The 22614-nt window shown below is 44.3% G+C and overlaps 1 protein-coding gene across 3 annotated transcripts in view; it reads right to left on the bottom strand.

The window, feature by feature from the left end:
- Positions 1-22614, bottom strand: part of MCC (MCC regulator of Wnt signaling pathway) — a 1512525-nt gene that overhangs the window by 541370 nt on the left and 948541 nt on the right. For all 3 annotated transcript variants that reach the window (XM_078675515.1, XM_078675517.1, XM_078675516.1), the window contains one exon: positions 6908-7050. In XM_078675515.1, coding sequence (XP_078531641.1) covers positions 6908-7050 — 143 coding nt within the window. The remainder of the gene's footprint in view (positions 1-6907; positions 7051-22614) is intronic.

Here is a 22614-nt window from a genome sequence, read left to right on the forward strand (position 1 = left end):
TGCAGCGCTCTGATGACAAAACATGTAGACAATGACCACTAGGCTACGCCATAACAATGAATGTGGATTACATCTGCACCATTACAAGAGAGCACTGACCAACCCACCCCTCACCTGAGTCAGTCTGGTTAGTCACTACAGGATTGTTTGGAATGCGTGCTGCCTCAGTCTTGTGACTGCTGATACTGATATTCTAACATTTTAATGCCACAGTCTTGACTGAATCAACAAATTAGAAGTTGAATACTCAGATGTGGCATGTGTTTCGAGCTGTTCTGAGTGCAAATTCAACTTTATCTTTTGATTGATTTTTCTATGTGACATGATAAAAACAATATATTTAAAAAGAGGTGCAACTTAAAAAACATACAGAGTGAGATAAGAGTACAAAGGGTGCCTCAGCCAAGAGCTGCAAAGGTACAGTCCACACAAAGACATAGTATCCAATCCACCAAGAATATTAAGATTCTAAGAAGTTCACCCAGGAGTGTCAGAGGTCCACCTACTGGGGTTAGAGATTCCCATAACCACCTAGTGGATTATATTGATGTAGTCGACCCAGGAGCAACAAAAGTGCGAGCCAATGAGAAACGTGGCTTCCCAGAAACCACCAAATATATTTTGAATCTAAGAGGCCTACCGACAAAAAGGGCTGGCTTCACAGCCATTGGCTTATTATGGGTTTATGGAGACACAACTCTTTGGAGAAATCTTGTCTCACCGCACCAACAGGTCAATGCTTAATTTGTAAAAACTTAAATGCCAGGGTCCTCTTCAAGAGGCCACTGCCCCGTAGTAGCGCTACCAATGACCGTACCAAAACATGTACTAACCATCACACTCCTCCTACAAGCGTGACAATTCAGACTATTCCAGGCCCCCAAAGCTATATGATTTGCATGGGCAACAGGTAATAGTAATTTTTAACGTATATTGAATAAGTAAACAACTGTTGTTGTGCACATTCTAAATCAGACAAACAGCCCACCATGTGACAGACTATCATAAGTACTGGTGCTGCCAATTAAGTACCGGTGCCGAGCACGGAAAACCACTGGCTCAAATTAAGCACTGAGCTTCGTCCTCCAAAGTATTTGTCACTCAGCAAAAATTTAAGGTGAACCAGACTTCTAATGAGAGAGAAGAGAGACAGAAGCGCCGGGAGTCTGGCCCTTGAGGGACAAATAAGGAAGATGCAGCGAGAAGATGCTGCACTTTATCCGGACATTCAGGTTTGATTCCATGTCTTAGAATCAAACCTGTTTCCCTTTTTATCTGTTGAAATTAAATTCTCCCTAACTCCACACTCCCTCTCTTTCTACCACAAAAGCTCCCCCCTTTTAACTACAGTCCACATATTCCAGCATCAATGTATTAACCAATGTTACATTCGTTTTCGTGTTCTGTAGTGAGTTTTCCTGGCGTGGTCGCTTATTGATGAATGGCCCACTTTTTACTTTTCTTCAATAAAAACACAGGCTCAAAACTCTTAATCTTGGGGGGCAGCTTGCGTTAGGCAGAAACTTGTATGTCATAGAATCAAACCTGAATGTACGGGTAAAGTGCGGCATCTTCTCGCGGCATCTTCCCTATTTGCGATTCTGTTTCCAATCTCTTAGGTCTGATCTTATTTCCTGTCTAAGTTCCGCTTTGAAGGTCTGCAAGCTTTGCAGGAGATCTTTTTTGGTCAGTCGAGGTATCCATCGTGACCATAAGCAGTTTCACTGTGCTCGCCTCTGGTGTGTTGTAAGCATGCCCTGTTGTTAGAGTCAAAGCAAAAAAGCTGGTGGCCCTTTTCTGGATGTTTCTTTGATGGGTACGATTCTTGTTATTCCACAGTATCCTTATCCTTAACAGTATTGCGTACATGTTAGTCTTGGTTTGTGGATGCTTTATTGTTGGGGCTAACCTCCTCTTCAATGTTTTGCCATTCTCTGCATACAATCTTGCTTGTCTGTGACTGTGTGGTGAGTGATCTCTTTGTTATTTTGTTACTTTTTGCGCTTCACTGTTGGGTTATTATTCATCCCCCTTTTCTTCAGCCACTCCGCTGTGTAGTTCTTGGTTCTTCCCATGGTTCCATGCACTTGCTGGTCCCCCAGAGTGAATCTCACCTCAGTGGGCAGGAAGGTCCAACAGGCAAGCACTGCATCATCAGTATGTGACTTGTTTGTGATTTCTGAACTCTTTGGTTCCTATATCCGGTTTGTAATCAAGGGGAAATGAGCAGAGCAGTATTCTTTGCACTCTGGCTTACTGTTTACTGGTGCTAGTGGATGGCCGCTTTCGTCTGCTTATGTGTAAATATGTATTGCCTGTGATGACCCCTCACTCTCTTGTCTTTTCAGGGAAGATATGTATTTGTAGGTCTTTCCATCAGCCTTCTTAAAAGGTCCCTCCCTCTCATCCCCCCTCCCTCCCTCTCCTATGGTATTCTGGGGTAGTGGTGCTGCCTTCATGTCTGGATTGGTTTTCGGGATTTGCATGAGGGGAGTCACCACACCAGGCTCCTTACTGCTGGTGTCCATCTGTAGCAGTGTGTAGTGGTCCCTTCACTAAGGTAATTTGGATGTTTCCTCTGCAGGTACCTAGGTTGTCTGCAGTTCCTCGCTTTCAACTCATACGTATGTCTGATTATGAGGTAGTCATCAGGCCTTAGTCATCTTCTGTGCAATCCCGATGTGCTCTGCAGTTGTCAAGGCATTGAGTTCTTTCCTCCATGGGGCCACCTTAATTGGTTTTCCCCGCCTTTCGTTGCTTGTGCGGTCCTGCTTGAAGTTCGCCCCATCTTGTTTGTGTCCAGTTCTCTATTGACTACGTTCAGTTAAGCCTCATTTCATCTTCTTAGCTGCCATTTCCTTTGAGCTTTCGTCCACCAACTCACCCACTCCTGCGCATTATCTCTAGCTATTATCAATATTTTGGAGCGGGATGTCAATAGGATGCTGCAATGGTGCTGGATCGGAACAGACACTGCAGAAGTCCCAGCGCAGCGCAGCCATTCAGGGTGACCGCTTGCTCACACCAGGGTCACAGTTTCCAGAGACGCTAGGAAGAAAGTTGCCAGACGCATGCTAATGGTAATTAATGTGCGAAATGGCTAACTTTCTGTAAGACCATATCTTTAGCTAAAATGTATCAATGCCATTGACTGCTAATATGTAAGGCTCAACGTCAGCCAATGGTGGAAAAAAATCTGGTAATTTCATATGTGCAACAAACAGAGATCAACAACGTTTGTCAGGAGAAGTTTCACTACACCACAGCGTGACGACAACACATAAAATCAAAGCGTTCAGCATCACATAAGAAACTCCTGCTCTAATGTTTAAAGGGATAATGAACAAAAATCTAGATGTCAACTACTTCTTACTGATCAATATCAGGCCCAGGGTACTTACAGCCTATTGACCCTTCCTCTAATCTTCGTCCTTCCCATAAACGCTATTTACAAGGAGCATATTGTTTTCTACATGTAACAGGCTTGGAGGGAATGTAATCTAGAAATATTTTCATTCTGATGCTTCAATAGTTTGCTTCTGTCTACACCTGATGCACTAAAGACAGAGGCTCAAGTTTGTTAAATAAAAAAAAAAGGCATAATTTCTTGGCGAGCTATAAAAAAATTAACTTGCATGTTACAATCATCACCCAATAGTTCCACAAATCTGAGGTACTACACAGACATATTGCCGAGACTACTTGCTTTTCTCAGTGTGGGCATTTGCAGATTATTTATCCTTAAATGTGGGTGCAGATACTTGATTTGAAGCAATTGAAATGTTGCAGATTTCCTTACAGCTTTTCTTTTCAACTGACCATTAGTTTTAAATCTTGTTAATATCTGTTTTATACATATAAATCTAATAGGGTCTTTTCTATGTTGACCAAAACCCTTCCTCTCTAGAAAAGGCTCCAAACGAGTTATTATGGCCTATGGAAGATAAGGCGACTGAAACTCATATGATTCTGTTGAACAGCAGCTTTGCAAAGATGGTTGTGTTGTTAATTAAGAAACGTATGGCAACTTCGTGAAACGATCTGCTTTTAGGATGAGGACAATGATGCTAAGGCAATAGACGATCAGGATTCCTCATAGGACCATTAACACTATTTACTCAGCAATGACTTTATCATCCATCAAGCAAAAGGAAGAATGTTTGAACTAATGAACCTGGAGACCATCTCAGATATGTAGAAATTGGTGCAGGGGACCTCCCTACCTTAATTACATACGTGGGGCTAAGAGGAATCAAAGCGTGTGCATCGATAGGATTTTACACTACCATTTGAAGGTTGCCCCTTCGTACAGATTTTTGAGACCTCGCAAAGACTGATGTGTCGCACCCCGTCTGATTATTCCTTTAGAAATAAAACTCCTGCATTTTACAATAAAAGGTTTTTCCTTCAATTGGATACATTGGAATACTACAATGAGATAATAAGGCAGATGTTCTCTGACACCTGAAAGTCAAAAAAATAAAATAAATGTATTAACATCTTCTAGTTATGAGAACAATATATTAATTCTGCCACTTTTTATATTTGTGATAATCTTGATAGTGTTTTGTCAATTGATTTATTTCAAGTTTAATTTTCATGTATTGTGATGCTTTTCTCAAGGTCTTAATTCAGATTGTTCTGTCTAAAGCCTTGGCTGTTTTTAATATGTATATTATTAAATGTTAGAAACTGACCCTGTGTAGTCCCACCTCTTTTTTATTTGTTAGCTTGACATTTTGTAATACCATAGTGCATAGGTTGTTTTATTTCATTCATCTTCTAGTTATGGACAGGCCTTTGGAAATATGCGATTCTGCGTCCGTGGTGTTTTATGCAGAATTATGGATTTGCCATTATGAACCACATAATATACCATCTTCTGCATAATTTGCTAATTTTACCCCCAAAAAATGTTTCTAGTTCACACAGATCAAAAAGTACTAAAAACACAGTGATCTGTGTTGCCGTGTGGCAGAAAGCTCTTTGCAAAATTTGACAGGTCACCTTTCAATTGCCTATTGCTGTATTCGAGTATTTAACTGCCACTAAAGAGATGGAATCTTTGCCCAGAGTAGTCAAGTGTAAAAAAGACATATTAATGCAGTAATACTGATACAAAATGTGCTGCATGACTCGGCATAATTTGTCTTTTCTAGTTTTCTTACCCAATAATGTAGCCAACCTTACGGCATAATCTGGTACCCCCGTAGCATAATTCCAGTGGCCCTAGTCATAGTAGCACTATGAAATGTCAAACAAGATAGCAAGCGCTAGATATAAAAAAAACCAAGCTATTGTTATTGCTTTTATTATTTTTGTTGTGATCAAAGCACAACATCAGTAAAGTCGTAGCACTGTGGGGTAGGTGTGAAGCACTATACATAGGTCGAATCACATTGCTCACTAGGATTTTTCACTTTGCAGGGCTTCTTGGACTCGGGTCAGTCTGCTCCGCCTGTTTATCCTTGAAGTTCAGTCCAAAGTAAAAAATAAGTTACTTGCCAAACACATTATTAAAAATTCCTGCACACATGCTCACGTGCAGGAGCTCATGACCTCTTCTCTTAATTCTCTTAACTATTTTAGGACCGCTACTTTTTAACCTCTTCACTGCAGGGTGTTTTCCTCCCGCTGTGCGGGGGGAGGGGGGCCACGCGCGGCGCCGCCGTGCTGGTGACGAGCTCGGCTCGTCATGAGGCACAGCGGAGCTGCCCTGATGACGAGCGAAGCTCGTCACAGCCACACCCGTTTTCGAACGTTCAGCACAGCGGGGAAATTATCCCCGTGTGCGAACGTTCCAACGGCTGTGACGAGCTCAGCTCGTCATGAGGGCAGCTCAACCGTCCCTCACCAGCACACAAGGGGTTACAGATATCCTAATGATCGGGGTGTTCCTTACAAGCTACAAAGAAAATGACTAACATTCCACCTGGGTGTTTGACTTTTGTCTCGGAACCCAGCAAGGTATAAAGGGCGAGATGCATCAAAGGGTTTTGCCCATTCTGTGTCTATGAGAAAATGTGTTCAAGCATATGGCCCAAATAATCCCTAAGCCTTCCTGAGCATGATGCATAAAAATGGGCACACCACAGCTGTGACTACTATTGCATCTTCCATACAGAAAAGATGCGTTTCACCTCATATCACAATTCTGCTACCAATTATTTTGATATGCTAGTAGAGCTTTACTCATGGTGCTAAACCCCCGGACATGTTACTCTCATTCAGGTATGTGATTGATCTGGTGTGATAAGGACGAAGGAGACACACTACACGGGGGCTAGATCTGGGGGCAGTCACTGTTTTGAATAGGGCGGTGGAGAGCCAAGACCTTTAAATGCAAAGCCACAAGGAGTCTTGCAGCAGATAACCACGAGGGATGAGTGAGGATATAGACAAAGTCAAGATTACTCCAGCCTAGAATTAATTCCATAGATGACAAATTACAGGTATGCTAGCTAAATCAACCAGAACATTTGATTGGGTAGATAGGCCCATTTCAGAAGTCCTGCAAATCGGGGTGGGGTGGGCCGATCTTAGTTTTAGACTGAGTCCCATAGACACAGATGAATCCTTAGTGAGTAAGTTCCTTCCTGTAGTCATCCAGGGGGGTGTATTTTCATGTTGGCATAACATGTACAGAGCTAGGTTGCAGGAGACCATACACCTACAAAGTAACATCAGAATCCCCTTGACAACGAGAAGTTGTATTGCAAACAATACATGCACTGCAAGCCACTAACATTATAATGACTAGTCTTGCTCATGTGGAGAGCCTTAGGTTGTACAGAAGAAATAAACCATTCAATGTACATATGGCTTATCATTTTTCAAGCATCAGCTATGTTGGGCTTTGTTTTTCAGTGAGCAGATGATGGCTGTGATGGGACTTAGGGTCACTCACCCACATCGGCAGTAACCATGGTGGACTGGTTTTCTAGCACAGACACCGAAATCTGGTCTTGGTCCATGCTCCGCGAGTCGTCATTGGCCTCTTGCTGACTATGGCTAAGTTCTGATCGCAGCTCTGAGTATTCATCTTCCTCCCTGAGTAAGAAGCAAGACAACAATTAAGAGGATGAGAAATTATGCCTTTGAACATACTCCAACAAGAGCAACCAACACAGTCTGCATTTATACATAAATACAATTAATGAACACATTCGTCATGAAAAGAAAACAATATTAAGTGAGATTCGTACAAAAAAGGAAAGCTGGTGTATAGCATCAAGTACTTAGGAGTTGTAATTACAGCAGAATATATCACAATGTGATAATCCAGGGATTAAATCACTGACAGCATTAACACCAATCACACTAGACATGTCCCATGATACTGGGAAAACCGCCCTATGTCTGACTGTATGACATATATGCTTAGCCAATAAAAACAGCATTCAGAGGTTTGCCCACTCTTCTAGCAGCAATTGAAAGACAGTCAATTATTCAATCACTGATGCTACTTTGGTGGTGTAATGAATTTGGATCAAGATAGTATGGCATCACGCTCTCAGTCATTCCCACTTTCTTTTTACTTGAGCTAGAATCTTACTTTTTGTACAAGGGATTTAAAATGATATGGACTTTACCGTCAAGTGCCAGCTGCTTGAATGCGAGTTGGTTAATTTAATAAGGAAGGGAGGAATACATGCAATCCAATCCAACACAGCAAGAGAGGGCGAGGTTTAAAGAATTAGGAACAAGGGCCATCGACTGGATTGCGGTCTCAAGTAAAATAGTTCTAATTAGCAGCTGGTACACTTTGCTCCCCTCACATAGTAAATTCCACGCTTGTTAATGATAGGGAATTCAGGGTTTCCATCAAAAGTGTAAAACCTTGGCACACTCACGCAGCATAGTGGGGTTACTTGAGGTCTCATTATTAAGGGATTCCGGAACAGGCAAAACATTGTTGACACGCATAAGAATAGTCCAAGTGCAGATTTTATTTCCTCAATATATGCGTTTCCTTTATGACATTCCAGCAGACCAAAAACCGTTAAAAGTCCATGTAATCCTTAAGGGTGGATGCTAGGTAGATTTATAGATCCCGCTCAAGTCCTTAAGAGAGGTTGCTGGCAAGTCGCCTTCCTGGGAAAGAGAGAAAGTCGGCATCACAGTTCTCCATTTGCCTCCAGGTTGGCTTCCCTGACAATTTTCCCTACAATTTAAATGGAGAAAGATGAGGTTGTGTACATGGCAGTTTCTTCTCCTCTTAATTGTACTGGACCATGTCACCTTTGGTATTTACCTACTGGTCCCCTTACACTTCTGTTGGACTGGAGTATTAGACTCAACTTTTCGGGCCTGCTCTCTATACTGACGCTGCCCTCCCATCTTCTTTGAGTCAGTGGTTGGCCCTGGTATGGTGAATGGGGGTATTTCTGAAAGTCAAAGGGAGGCATGAATCCCAGAGTCGGCTTATTTCCCATCCGTGTCAGCACCCCACCCCCCACATGCCCAGAGAGCTCATGAGTACCACAGTCCTCTCTCCATTTTGTGGATAGACACATTATGGCATGGTGGCATACTAAAATGTTTCTGCAAGGTGCAGCTATCCCGTTTTGGTCCTGCTCCAACTACCAGCAGCAACGACGGCTGGAGACAAAAAATTGTAGCAGGAGCCAAACTCAAAGGGCACCCACGAGACTGGGACTAAAAATGGGCCGCAGGAGGAGGAAAATAATCATGACTGAGATCACTACTGTACCAAGTGAGGCAAAGCCATGCATGGTGCGCATTTGGTCTGTCCTTGCTGCATTTAAAAAATACTCTACAGGGTATCAAGGAAATGTTTTGCTTCCCATCCAATGGGGTGCCAGTAAAGCTTCATAAACTTCAATAAATCTGCAAAATGGAGCAATGGTCCAACATGTCTAAAGCCACTGGAAGACCAGATTGGGTGGTAGGAATGAGTAAAGTATGGGCAGAAAAAACAAAGTCTAAGGCCTAACGTGGCACATTCTGTGGCAGTATTAGCTGTCAGTTTTAGAATGACATCACGTTATTAGTGCACGTGCATACTTTTGGCCTCGGTAGGACGATTTTAACATCTGAATAAAACAATCGTGGCTTGAAAGATGACCAATGAATCTTTGCAAAAGGTCTGCAACTGTGTTGTACCACACTTCGCAGTCTGTTTTCAACTCTTGATCTGTTAAAGCTGTAAACCATTTTTGTTGTTAAAATAAGCAAACTATATAGTAGAGGGTGGATTATGTAGCAAGTTTGTAAATCCATGATTGTGTAGAAGATGCCACAGTTGCGGAATCGCATAATTCCAGTGACATTGGTCAAATCTAATAAAGCTACTCGACTTGAATAACTAAATTGACCATTTTTGACCATTGCTGAGTTGATGATGGACACTTCTGGTCAGACACATGTTGTTTAAAAAGTAACAGCATCAAGGTTGCAGATGGGGAACATGTCCTTACTCCTTGCTTGCCGCCTGCTTGTACAAATGGAAGGCCCACATCACCAAATACAAACACTTAAGGGAGTGCTTAAGGCAGTCTAGGCATCAGGCATACGTGTTATAAGGGCTACAGGGCAAAACTGCCTGCTTTCAAGCATCATTTCAAATAACCATGCGTATGGAGCAGAATAGCGGAGGTCTTCTTGCCTAAATCTCTATTAAAAAAAGAATGAGTTTCAACGTGGACTTGGGTATCAATTTCATGGTATGCTTAGTAGTAAGCTGGCAGAGTAAATTACTTCTAGATGACATTCCAAGTTGATGTGGTGTTGGTAGGAAGGTGTGGTAGAAGCTGCAACACCAACACTCAATTTTGAGGATCCAACAATGCTAGACCAAACAAACATGCTATGCAGTGTACAAAATGATTTGTGCACCTAAAGCCACGATGAGCACGAAATGTGAGCGTGCAGGCTGGCCAGGTGGTGAAGCCATCATAGACCCAGATGCATCCCCTCATTCACCAAGGTACGTGCCAGGCTCTGCACCCTTCCTGGTCCCTTTCCCTGCAAAAAACCTGATCTGGTATGTTAAGGCACGATGCAGACAGAGGACAAAGGTTACACATTCTACATTGTGTAACCCTCTGCTTGCAGGAAGCCTACTTGTCTTGTACGTGCTAATTTTTTGCCACCCAAGCATAGGCATAAAAATGGGATCACTAGTCAGACTCAAATACTGATGCAATGGGGTGGGTGGGTCAGTACGAGCCAGAGGGTTGACTGGGCATTGATATGCACTTGTCCCCAGTCTGCGGACAACCTGCCTACCACCCTGACATGCAGAGCTGGCCTGCAAGAGTTAATCCAGGTACCTCCTTCCAAGTGAATGCAGCCCAACTGCGTCCTGTTCCAAGATTGGCACTGACACAACCACTGGTCTTCCAGCATTGTTGATAGTGTGGTCTATCACTGATGGTAGTGGCAGGCTTAGGCCCAGTTACCAATGAGCCATAGGAAGTCTGTGCTGCCCTGACGTGTGTTAGTTAGCCTCTCAATATTGTACCGCCCCGTCTACTGCCATCTCCCTCCTCTTGTGGAAGTAGACCTCAACAAAGGCTTTATTCAGGTTACAAGGTGGTAGGCCCCAACCATGCCGGCAGGAGATACCAGGTCTGTCATCCAGTCTACACCAAACGCAATGCCCACATTCCGTGGATGATGAGGGAGATGATGCGGTGTTTACAGAACACCATATGATCACCTAGATACAGAAAACCACATCACCTCTCTCACCCAATACAACCACCAAAACATTTGAAATAAGATAACTTCACTTCTAACTCATGGTACATATGTACAAGTACACTGCAAGACAGATAATATCAAAGATATGCAAAAGAGCATAAATACTGGGAGGACTACACATATTAGACATAGTCTTGTAAATGCACAGGCTTTTTCCGTTCCTGTTGTGGTCTCACATTTCGATTCCCTGATGAATACACAACAGATCCTCCATCAGTCTCACCCACAAGATCAACCACAGCTCCTCCATCAGTCTCACTCACAGAATCCACCAACACGCCACCATGACAATATTTAGCAACCCTGTTGAAATTCAGGATCTCATGATCACTTGTTTTCACAGCATTTTTTAACAATATCAAACCTTGAAAGGTTGACTACATTTTGAAGCATTAAGATCCTTCTGTGGGGACCTGATTTTTATCCTGTTCCCCACTTGCACAGGAGTCTCCTTCACAGCTTTCCTCTTGTCATAGAGTTCTTTACTTCCCATTTCCATAACACGTTCTCTCTCTCTCCACCCTTCAACATTTCCCACCTGGTCATCCAATTCTTTCCTTCACTCATTCACCCACCCAGGAAATATCTCACCATTGGAAACCCTCCCCTTGAACAACTGGAAAGTAGAGACCCCAGTGGTAGAATGTGGTGTGAGGCAGTATTCTCACACTTTTTTTCTCACATCATTTACCCATGCCGCCCCACACACCAGAGATTGTCGTAGACTTTCTTTGAACACTTTGATAAAGTGCTCAACAACACCATTAGAATCGGGGTGGGACAGCACTGCCTACTTATGCTTAATCCCTCTATCGTTCGAAAATGTTTCTACCACCTCAGAGGTTAGTTGAACACCATTGTCAGTGAGTATAGAGGAAGGGAAACTTTCCCTCTCAGAAAGTTCTTCCAAAAAACCTATAACCTCCTGAGTTTACAATCTTGCGCTCAGACCACCTCGAATCCATGTCAATACAATCACATATCTGTCACATGATTTCACCTTGACAGGGCCTAATATGTCCAAATAAATATCCACTCAAGTCCCAGAAGCTTTCTCTCACACTGCATTTGAGGACCTTGTTGCTCCGCACATATTCGAAACAGTCTCTTACCTCAACAAATCCATGGCTGGCCACCAATAATTTTGTCAGACCCTCTATTTGGTTATGCCCATGGGGCTAGCATGTGTATGAGCCACCAATCTCTTCCTTATGCTATGTGTCGGAACCACCTCACTGCCGCCCAGCAGCAATCCATTCATAACATCTAACTCACTCTTCAGCTGCCAGTATCCCAGAATTTCCTGACCACACTTGTTTTTTGTACACCAACCCCCCAAAACCATCTCCATCACTTTTTGTAATACCACGTCTTCCTGGAGCTCCTTCTTCCACTCCGACTCCTGAATCACCCCATCAGTTACCAAACACACCTTCACCTCTTTGTCAAAATCCTCCCGAGCAAAATAATCATCATCCTCCACATCACGTGCCACATGTGTATTGCACAACCTCGAGAAACAGTCAGCCTGTGCATTACCTGCCTCCAGGCACATAAGACACTTCAGATTTGAATTCCTGAAGTGCAACCACCGATTTATGGATGCGATGGGAAAACAATTCAATGCCTTTTGTTGAAAAAACCTCTTTAAGAGGCTTGTTATCAGTCTTGATCTCAAACCTGTTTCCTCACGGAAACTTTCCGAGCTTCCTCACTTCCCAATACACACCCATAGCATCTTTCTCCACCACAGAATAATTAAGCTCAGCTCCTCTCAAACCTCTTGAGGCAAACAAGATTGTTCTGTTTTGACCACCAGACTTTTGAATCAAGACCGTCCCAAGATTTTGGAACTGGCATCAGTCATTATTATTGTTTCATCATTGATGTTAAAACTACCTAAACCAGATGTATCTTCCAGGTTGTTCTTCATATCCAAAAATTCCTCTTCACATAATTTGCACCAAACAAATTATTTGCCCGTGCCAAGTAAAGTCCTCATGCACACAGTTTTCTCAGCAAACCGGGGAACAAACTTGTTGTAAAATTCGGCCATCCCCAGAAATTTCACTAATTCTTCTTTACTTTGAGGAGGTGGCGGCTCTTTAATAGCATTCACCAACCCACTTTTGGGCTGAATACTTGTTTCTGTGATCATGTGACCCAAGTACTCAATTTGTGGTACTTTAAATGTGCACTTCTACTGCTCTAATGTTAGCCCACAACTCTACAACCTTCCCAGTACTTCTCTCAACCTTCTATCATGTTCGCCAACCTCAGCCTCATTAGCCAAAATGTCATTCTAATAGACCTTCACCCCTTCGACACCTTTCAAAATTCTCCATTGCCCTCTGAAAAACAGAGGTGGAAGAAATCAACATAAAATGGCATTCTGAGAAATCTGAAGGTGCCAAAGGGAGTGACAAAATTGATGAGTTCCTGGTAAAAGGGTTGCAACTTAATTTGGTGATATGCTGATGTCAGGTCGAGCAAGGAAAATTGCTTGGCACCATTCAGGAGATACAGAATTTCGTTAATGTTAGGAAGTGGATAATGCTCCACCACCACCAACTTGTTAAGTTCCCTGAGGTCCACACAGAGCCTGGCCTCCCCATTGACCTTGCATGTCATTACTACTTGTGTGACCCACTCTGAAGCTTCAACTACCTGAATAATCCCACTGTCGATCACTTCCACATTCTTTCCTTGACCGACATCAGAACACCTCGTACTTTGGAGACCTTAGGTTGTGCAGTAGATTTAAGCCCGATCATATGCAGAAAGTCCTTGAGACATCCTAACCTTTTCCAGAAGACATGAGAACATTTCTCCACCAAAGCACTACCATCAGTCGCGATCCTCCCCACAGCGGGAACATCTTTGACCCTGACCAGATGGACTTCATTAGGCTCTAAATATACATTCAAGTCACGGTGAATCCAACTAATGAGGGAATCCCCTTTGATTGATACATACATTTTCAGGCACAACTCAATCCTTGAACTCAATGGTCCCCCAGAAATATCCTAGTAGTTTAATGGGTTCCCCAATGTACTCTTTTGGTTTCACATCTGGGTTCAATAATTTTACCTTTGTTTTCAACTTCTGTTCGTAAAAGGGATTAGTGTTATTTTTGCACCTGAATCAAACAACATCCTAACCGATTAACTATTGACTTAAACCGTGTCAAAGGGCCCATCAGGTGAACTCTCCTTGGTCTGAAATATGGTGACTTCACCACCCAATCGGTCATTGTCCTCATCATTATCAAACTCAACCTCCCTCACTTGTTTTGTCTTGCTAGTAGCGCTACAACACTTCACAAAGTTGCCTTACTTCCACCAAATGTTACACACCACCTTCTACCTAGAACAATCCTTGAAGTTGGCCATATGACCTGCATTCGCACATGAAAACATTTCATTGGAAACATTCTTGTGATTTTGGCACCTGCTTTTCCCTACCGCGTACAACAAGCATTGGCATAGCCAATACGTCTCGCCTTTGGGACCTTATAACTGTTTAGTTATCCAGCACAATTTCCTTGATGCAACAACATCAACTGTTGCATGGCTAAACACTTATAAGGTCCCAAAGGCGAGACCTATTGGCTATGCCAATGCTTGTTTATTTATTTAATGCCTTTTTATATAGCGTGGACTTAACCTATGTGTCAGAGCGCTTTTCAATAGAACCAAGTACGTTATATAAGGATATTTACATACTTACACGTTACAAATACAATCAGGTTAGTTAAAAAAGTAAAACCAAAACATTTGGTTAGTACAGGTATATTTTCACCTTTATTTCTGCAGACAAATATTTCAGGATATTTCGACTGATTTGCAGGCCTTCTGACAATGACCTGTACCATATAGCAGCGACATGGAAACTGTTTTGATCTGGACATTGTTTGACTTTTATATAGATTTTCTTATCTAAAATACACGAGATTCTAACAATCTGGTGTGAAGCTGGAGGCGACCTGATTAGGCAGCTGTGATATAACACAAGGCGAAGTGGTTTCAGATAAGAGGATGTGTAGCGCTGATAGGTTGAACATGTTATGACTGCTCAAGAACGGAACCAATCGAAAAGAAGAGTGGAAGGACCAATCGACAGGCACAGCAGTGTAACCCCTTTTCCACAGGGAGCCAATCAGAGGGTAGGGCACAAAAGCAGAAATGGCGGTCAGGGTGTAAAGTGTGCTCTGTGTCAGTATTGGGTCGCTGCTGGTTGCCGGACTGAGAGGTGCTGGAGGTAAGTGAGCAAAAATCTGCTTTTGTACCGCAAAAGCCTTTGTGGTTGTGTTGCACAAGGTAGATTTATGCACAGATCTGTCTTATGAACGCTTTGATGGAAGGGGCAACGCAGCTCACTCTTGGGATTTGAGCTGGCGCGGAGCATTGACGTAAAAAGTGGGCTTTTCTCATGAATGAGCTTCGTTTTGTATTTCACTCTAGGACCGAGCTAGACAGCTGGGGTGCCCTTAAAAAAAAAAGTGGTCTGTATTTTAGCGCTCTGTGCGTATATTAAACCATGATAGCTTTTTGATCAATAAAGAATACAATTTAAAAGACTATCTGCTGATTTCATTTTACCAACATGTTTACTGATCTCGCGTGGCACCAAAGCTCTATGATTCCAAAGTTTTACATATGATTAGTAAATCTGTTCCATTTTCTTTGTGTTCCGGTATTTGCAGTTTTATTGTAATAAAGTCTGTACGGGCGAGAGAGGCACGTGTTAATGAGAGAGATATAAATCTTACAAGGCAGAGAAGTTTGTGCTAGAGAGGGCATGGCAGGATACGGCAGGAAATAACGTATGGGGGCAGTGAGCCAGAGAAGAAGTAGGGAAGCAGACACAGCATTTGAGAGGCTAGGGCGGTACAGCGAGTTTAGTCAGACAAGCATTGGCCGCGCGGCTTTGAAAGTGATCACGGGAGCGATGCGCGTAAATGAGCCATGACGAGGAAAGCCAGATGGCACCTCTGCTCGTAACCGCACGGTCTAGGCCACACAAAAAGCTGTGGTCGGTTTTTTAAAGCCCACTCTCTAAATGTATCGCAAGAGCAGTGCATGCGCTAGCTCAGGCGAGACCTAAAAATGATTTGCAGGGGGGTTCTGCTCTCCAGGTCAGGTTGCCAAGCAACCACTCGATGTCCCCTCTGAAAAGAGGGGGCGGAGACACAGATCGTCATCAGAAAGGCTCCGTAGAAAGTTGTTCGTCCTCAGAAAGGCTCCGTAGAATGTTGAGCGCTCGAGCACCTCTTGCTCCGCAGCTGCTGTTCCTCGAGAGCAGAGAGGAGTAAAATGGCAAATGAGATGGAGTAGAAAAGAGGGCCATGACAGTAGTGGCGTGCCTATATACGTCCCCTCACGTGACGTATGAGAAGCGAAATATCTTAAAGCAGTGCAGATTTGGCTGCAAGTGGATTTTCAGCCAATGTATTTATTTTTTCATTTGTGAGGATAAATAAAGTGCTACGTTGTTACCGATAATAATGGAGAACTTCTGCACTACATTTTGGCTCTCTTCCTGTAAGTAGGTCTGTTCTTTTAATATGGATCTCTGCAGATAAAGTGTGCACACACATTTGCAATTGGCATTGGCGAAGCAATAGGTCTTGCTATTGTTACATATTGGCCTTGCCAATATTTTTTTAGGAATGCTGTACATCATCCTAGATGCTGTGCAGCATGGCTAAAAGGGAGAGAAGAAAAAGCCTATGACGAAGCCAGCTGCATCATTTTGTAGGTACACGCATGTGCAAGCCTACAAAATGATGCACTTTTTTTTTCTTTTTACCTACTGCTCCGAATTGACTCGGTCACTGAAAAACAAAACAAGCACAGGCAAAGCAGATAGGTCTCATATATATGAGAGCTAATGGGTTTGCAATGTATTTTTGCCATGCAGCACGAATAAAAGTTAGAAAAAAAGCAATATGACGCAACCATTGCTGACTGTGTCATAACACTTTTTAAAAATTTCTAATTCCATGTGGGGTTGGGCAACATGGACAAAGGTGGGGTGGGCAACACGGACAACAGGAGGGAGGGTGGGATGGAACATGCATCACAGACAACTGGAGGGTAAAAAAAGTGATCTGCGCGGATGCGTCAAGCATTTTGTTTCTTATGGCAGGTGGGGGGAAACAGAAAACAGGAGGATGGGAGGGAAGAGGTAACACAAACAGGGTGGGAGGGAAGAAGCAACATGGATGGAAGGGTGGAAGGAAAGAAGCAAAGCGGACGGGGTGGGTGGGAACAAGCAACACAGTAAGAGGGGTTGGGCGGGATGAAGCTACACAAATGGGGTGGGAGGGATGAGGTATTTGGGTGGGAGGGAAGAAGCAACACGGATATAGGGGTGAGAGCTGAGAAGCAACACCGATAGGGAGGTGGGAGGGAAGAAGCAACATGGATAGGTGATGGGAAGGATGAAGCAACAACAACATGGGGTTGGGAGGGGAGAAGCAACACTGATAGGGGGTGGACTGATATAAGAAACAACATGGATGGGGGAGTCAGAGGGAAGATGCGACACAGATGAGGGTGGGAGGGAAGAAGCAACACGGGTGAGGGTGGAAGGGAAGAAGCAACACAGATGAGGGTGGGAGGGAAGAAGAAACACGGGTGGGTTAGTGGGAGAGAAGAAGCAACAAGGATGGGGTGGGATTCCAGAAGCAACACAGATAGGGGATGGGAGGGAAGAAGCAACATGGATAGGAGGTAGAAAAGAAGAAGCAACACAGAATTAGAAGAAATACGGATGTGGGTGGGATTCAAAAAGTAGCATGGTTAGGTGTGGGAGGGAAAAAGTAACACAGATAGTAGGTAGGAGGGAAGACGCAACACAGAATTTGAAGCAACACTGATAAGGTGGGATTCAAGAAGCAGCACGGTTAGGGGTGGGAGGGAAGAAGCAAGACGGATAGGGGATGGGAGGGAACAAGGAACACGGGTGGAGGTGGGAGAGAAGAAGCAACATGGATGGGGTCGGGAAAGAAGAAGTAACACCAACAGGGGGGCTGTTAGCGGAGAAGCAACACGGATAGGGGGTGGGAGGGAAGAAGCAATACAGATGAGGGTGGGAGGGATGAAGCAACACAGAGTGGGTAGTAGGTAAGAAGCAACGCAAACGGGATGAGAGGTAAGAAGCAACACGGACAGGGGTTCGGAGAGAAGAAGCAACCTAGAGGGGGTCGGAGAGAAGAAGCAACCCAGACGGGGTCGGAGAGAAGAAGCAACACAGACTGAGATGAGATGGATGAAGCAACAAAGCAACACAGACAATGGGATGGGTTGGAGGGAAGAAGAAAAACGCAAGAAGCATTACAGATAAAGAAGAAGAAGAGAGAAAAATAGTACCTCAAACACAGAGCAAGGGTAGGGCGCTAATCAAGAATCAATCATTACTTGGAAGTGAAGCCGGCATGCGCTGGCCAATTAGAAGGCAGCAAATAAGAGTAACAATGAAGCAAATGAATGAAAAGACATGGGCGGGCTCCAAGCCTCTTGCAGTATACAATACCTCTCCCAAGTGACACCACATGCACGTTGCCTTAGTCAAGCCCTAAAAAGGAGCGCAAAAGGGTATTTTTAATGCAGGTGGAAAGCTGCAACACAGAGTGTGGGTGATGGGAAGCAACATGGAGGGTGCAGGTGAGAGGAAAAGAACAAAGAGGACGTTGGTGAGGGAAATCAACCCAGAGGCCACAAGTGGGGAAAGCAACACAGTGGGCACGGGTGGGGAAAGCAATATGGAGTTCAAGGGTGGAAGAAGCATCACAGAGGGCAGAGGTGGAGCAAAAAAGAGCACAGAGGTAGAAGCAACATGGGGGATGAGGGAGAAGTGCAAGACTTGGCAAGAGAGAGCAAAGTGGAGTACAGGGTAAAGGGAAGCATGTGGGTGAGAGAGAGCTACCCAGACCTCGGCGAGAGAAGCATAGAGGAAGAGTACAGCTTGGAGGCAGGCGGGAGAGAAACACACAGTGGAGAAAGAGCAACACAGAGCGTGGCAGAGTGGGGAAGGAAAGTGTATGAGGAAGACAGCTGAAAAACACACACACTCTCAAGGAATGCTTCACCAAATAGAAACAAGCATTTGCAATGCAATAGGTCTCGCATTAGGAAAGTTTGAGCTATTGGTATTGTAAATGACAAATTTTGTATTTATGTGTTGGTTTTGAAAATAGCTAAATGAATCGCTTTGTCATTTACAATGCCAATAGTTTTAACTTTCTCAAATGTGACACCTATAGCATTTGTAATGCAATATGTGTTGTATTTACGTAACTTAGATGTATTGATATTACAAATAACAATGGCTTTTATTTTTCTTTAATAATTAATACTTAAATAAAAGTTATTGTAAGTTATAATGGCAATAGCTTAAACTTTTGTGAAGATTATGTTCACTGTATTTTATTGTGACGAAAATCCAAGAAAAGAAGTGAAATATTAACATCTTTTTGTGACATTTGTAATAAAGCTTAAAACATTGAGAGAACATATTTGAACCAGTTGTTGTTGAATGGTTGCACAGATTGATGCTGTGGTGGTGCTGAGTGATGTTGTGGTGGCGACGAGTGACTCTGTGGCGTTCAGTGATGCTGTTGTAGCGCATAATGATGTTGTGGTGGTGCTGAGTGATGCTGTGGTGATGCGATAGAGGGAGGGCGATAGATAGAAAGAGGGTGATGGATAGAGTGAAGGCGATGGATAGAGTGAGGGCGATAGAGAGATAGACAGATAGATAGAGTGAGGGCGATAGATAGAGTGAGGGCGATAGATAGATAGACAGAGTGAGGGCGATAGTTAGATGAATAGATAGAGTGAGGGTGATAGAGTGAGGGCGATAGAGTGAGGGCGATTAGATAAGAGTGAGGGCGATAGATAGAGTGAGGGAGATAGATAGATAGATAGATAGAGGGAGGGCGATAGATAGATAGAGGGAGGGCGATAGATAGATAGAGGGAGGCCGAAGATAGATAGATAGAGGGAGGGCGATAGAGTGAGGGCGATAGATAGAGTGAGAATGATAGATAGATAGAGTGAGAATAATAGATAGAGTGAGGGCGATGGATAGATAGAGTGAGGGCGATAGAGAGTGGTGTAGAGAGAGGGGTGTAGAGAGGGGTGTAGAGAGAGAGAGGGGTGTAGAGAGAGAGAGGGGTGTAGAGAGAGAGAGGGGTGTAGAGAGAGGGGTGTAGAGAGGGGGTGTAGAGAGTGGGTGTAGAGAGGGGTTGTAGAGAGAGGGTGTAGAGAGAGAGGGGGGTGTAGAGAGAGGTGTAGAGAGGGTGTAGAGAGAGGGTGTAGAGAGAGGGGTGTAGAGAGAGGGGTGTAGAGAGAGGGGTGTAGAGAGAGGGGTGTAGAGAGAGGGGTGGAGAGAGAGGGGTGGAGAGGGAGGGGTGGAGAGGGAGGGGTGTAGAGAGAGAGAGGGGTGCAGAGAGAGGGATGTAGAGAGAGAGAGGGGTGTAGAGAGAGAGAAGGGTGTAGAGAGAGAGGTGTGGAGAGAGAGGGGTGTAGAGAGAGAGAGGGGTGTAGAGAGAGGGGTGCAGAGAGAGAGGGGTGCAGAGAGAGAGGGGTGTAGAGAGAGAGGGGTGTAGAGAGAGAGGGGTGTAGGGAGAGGAGTGTAGAGAGAGGGGTGTAGAGAGAGAGAGAGAGAGAGGGGTGTAGAGAAAGAGGGGGGTGTAGAGAGAGGGATGTAGAGGGGTGTAGAGAGAGGTGTAGAGAGAGAGGCGTGTAGAGAGAGGGGTGTAGAGAGAGAGGGGTGTAGAGAGAGAGGGGTTTAGAGAGGGGTGTAGAGAGAGGGGTGTAGAGAGAGGGGTGTAGAGAGAGGGGTGTAGAGAGAGGGGTGTAGAGAGAGGGGTGTAGAGAGAGAGGGGGTGTAGAGAGAGAGAGGGGTGTAGTTAGGGAGAGGGGTGTAGAGAGAGAGGGGTTAGAAGAGAGGTGTACAGTGAAAGGGATGTAGAGAGAGAAGGACAGTGACGGTCTGAGAGAGAAGGGTGTAGAGAGAGAGGTGTGTAGAGAGAAAGGGGTGTAGAGAGAAAGGGGTGTAGAGAGAGGGATAGAGCATGACTGGCGAGGAACCACAGAGCATGGCTGGCGAGGAACCATAGAGCAAGGCTGGCGAGGAACCATAGAGCAAGGCTGGCGAGGAACCATAGAGCAAGGCTGGCGAGGAACCATAGAGCAAGGCTGGCGAGGAACCATAGATCATGGCTGGAGAGGAACCATAGAGCATAGCTGTGGAGGAACCATAGAGCATTGCTGGTGAGGAACCATAGAGCCCTATGGGCATTGCGTGCCTGGTAGGGCTAGTGTGCAGAGCGTGCCTGCAAGTATGGGGAGCATAGCATAGCATATGTGGTGAATGTATGTTGAATGTAGTTGATGATGTTCAAATCTGAGCGTGGGACTGGGGGTGCAGAGAGGATAGCTAAGGATGTGTAAAGCTTGGCTGTTAACGGATGTGCACAATAAGTAAGGAAAGAACGAAGCATCAATCATCCCCCTTGCAGCTTTACTGCAGACAGCCAAAGAGCATGCTATGTGAAGCGCTCTGATAACCGATTCGGGTCAAGTTTGTGCTATATGAAACTCTTTGAAAAAAAAACGTAGTCAAGTATTTAAGTAATTGTTTCAAAATGTGTTTTCATGCAAAGTGCATTACACAAAACAAGAAATGTAAAAAAAACAAAATGCAAATACGGTCATTGGTGCACTCTGGTCCAATAGGCCCATGTCTGCTGCTGGTCATATTTACAATCCATTCGGTCTTTCCCTTTGTGGTTAATTTGACACCAAACTACTCCCTCCATGGTATTGCTGTACCATATCCAAAACACACAAACACACACCCCTCCCCCTCCTACATTGACACTTAACCATTGTCAGCGCATCTCAAGAGAGAAACTTGGCACATTTGCTATCACAAAGCATCAGGTTGAGGCATCAACAGCACCCCAGCGAACCAAAGAATATCACTGCTTGCCCAATATCCAGCCCAGAGTAACCTCTATTTGAACGTTAGCCTTGAGGCTACTTCATTCGGCATTTATCATCGCAGTAGGTATGGTTAAAATAGGACCGCTTTCTTGAAATTGTGAAATACCCATCTGAGCTGTACTGTACAGGAATACCACAGCAAAGAGGAAGTGAATCACTGACATTTATTGTCAGGATGTCAGTGTGTGTTTATTTGAAATACACAGACGTGTACTGGGTAAGGTTCTGATGTGCTGGCAGGTATTCTGTAGTGTCTGACCCTGAGATAATTCTGGCCAAGGACTTGTAATCAGGAAGGGTATGAGACAGGAGGAAGGCAAAGATCATACAGTAAGAGTCAGAAATAAGCAGCTGTCTCAAAACTAAAAGCATTCCAATGTGTTTTACTTTGTGGAATGTGTTTATCCCATGCATCAGTGTGCTTGAATGCTGTGTAGCTGGTAAACCATATTAGAACTAGAGGTGCGCTTCAGATCAACGGTATATGACTGCTTTGGCTTTGTGCGCCGTGCTTTATAAACACGGTGACATAACATAAGTAAAAAATAAATACCGCCTTCGGGTGAAGTCCGCGCTATATAAAAATGCATAAATACATAAAGAAATAAATCCCGCCTACGGGTAAAGTCCGCGCTATATAAAAATGCATAAATAACTAAATTAATAAGTACCGCAAATCACCGCCGTCACTGTGCCGGCCTGCGACCAGGAAGTCAGGCAGGCCGGCGCGACAACAGGAAACAGGAAGTAGGAGGGCGGGAGCCTACCCCGCCTCCAACGGAAGAGCCGCGATGGGAGCCGCGTTTGGAGCACCGGAGCTGGCAGGAGCCTACCCTGCGCCCCGGTGCTGAAGGAGGGAAGAAGAGTC

The sequence above is a fragment of the Lissotriton helveticus genome, chromosome 2_1 (assembly GCF_964261635.1).
Source record: "Lissotriton helveticus chromosome 2_1, aLisHel1.1, whole genome shotgun sequence".
Lineage (NCBI taxonomy): Eukaryota > Metazoa > Chordata > Amphibia > Caudata > Salamandridae > Lissotriton > Lissotriton helveticus.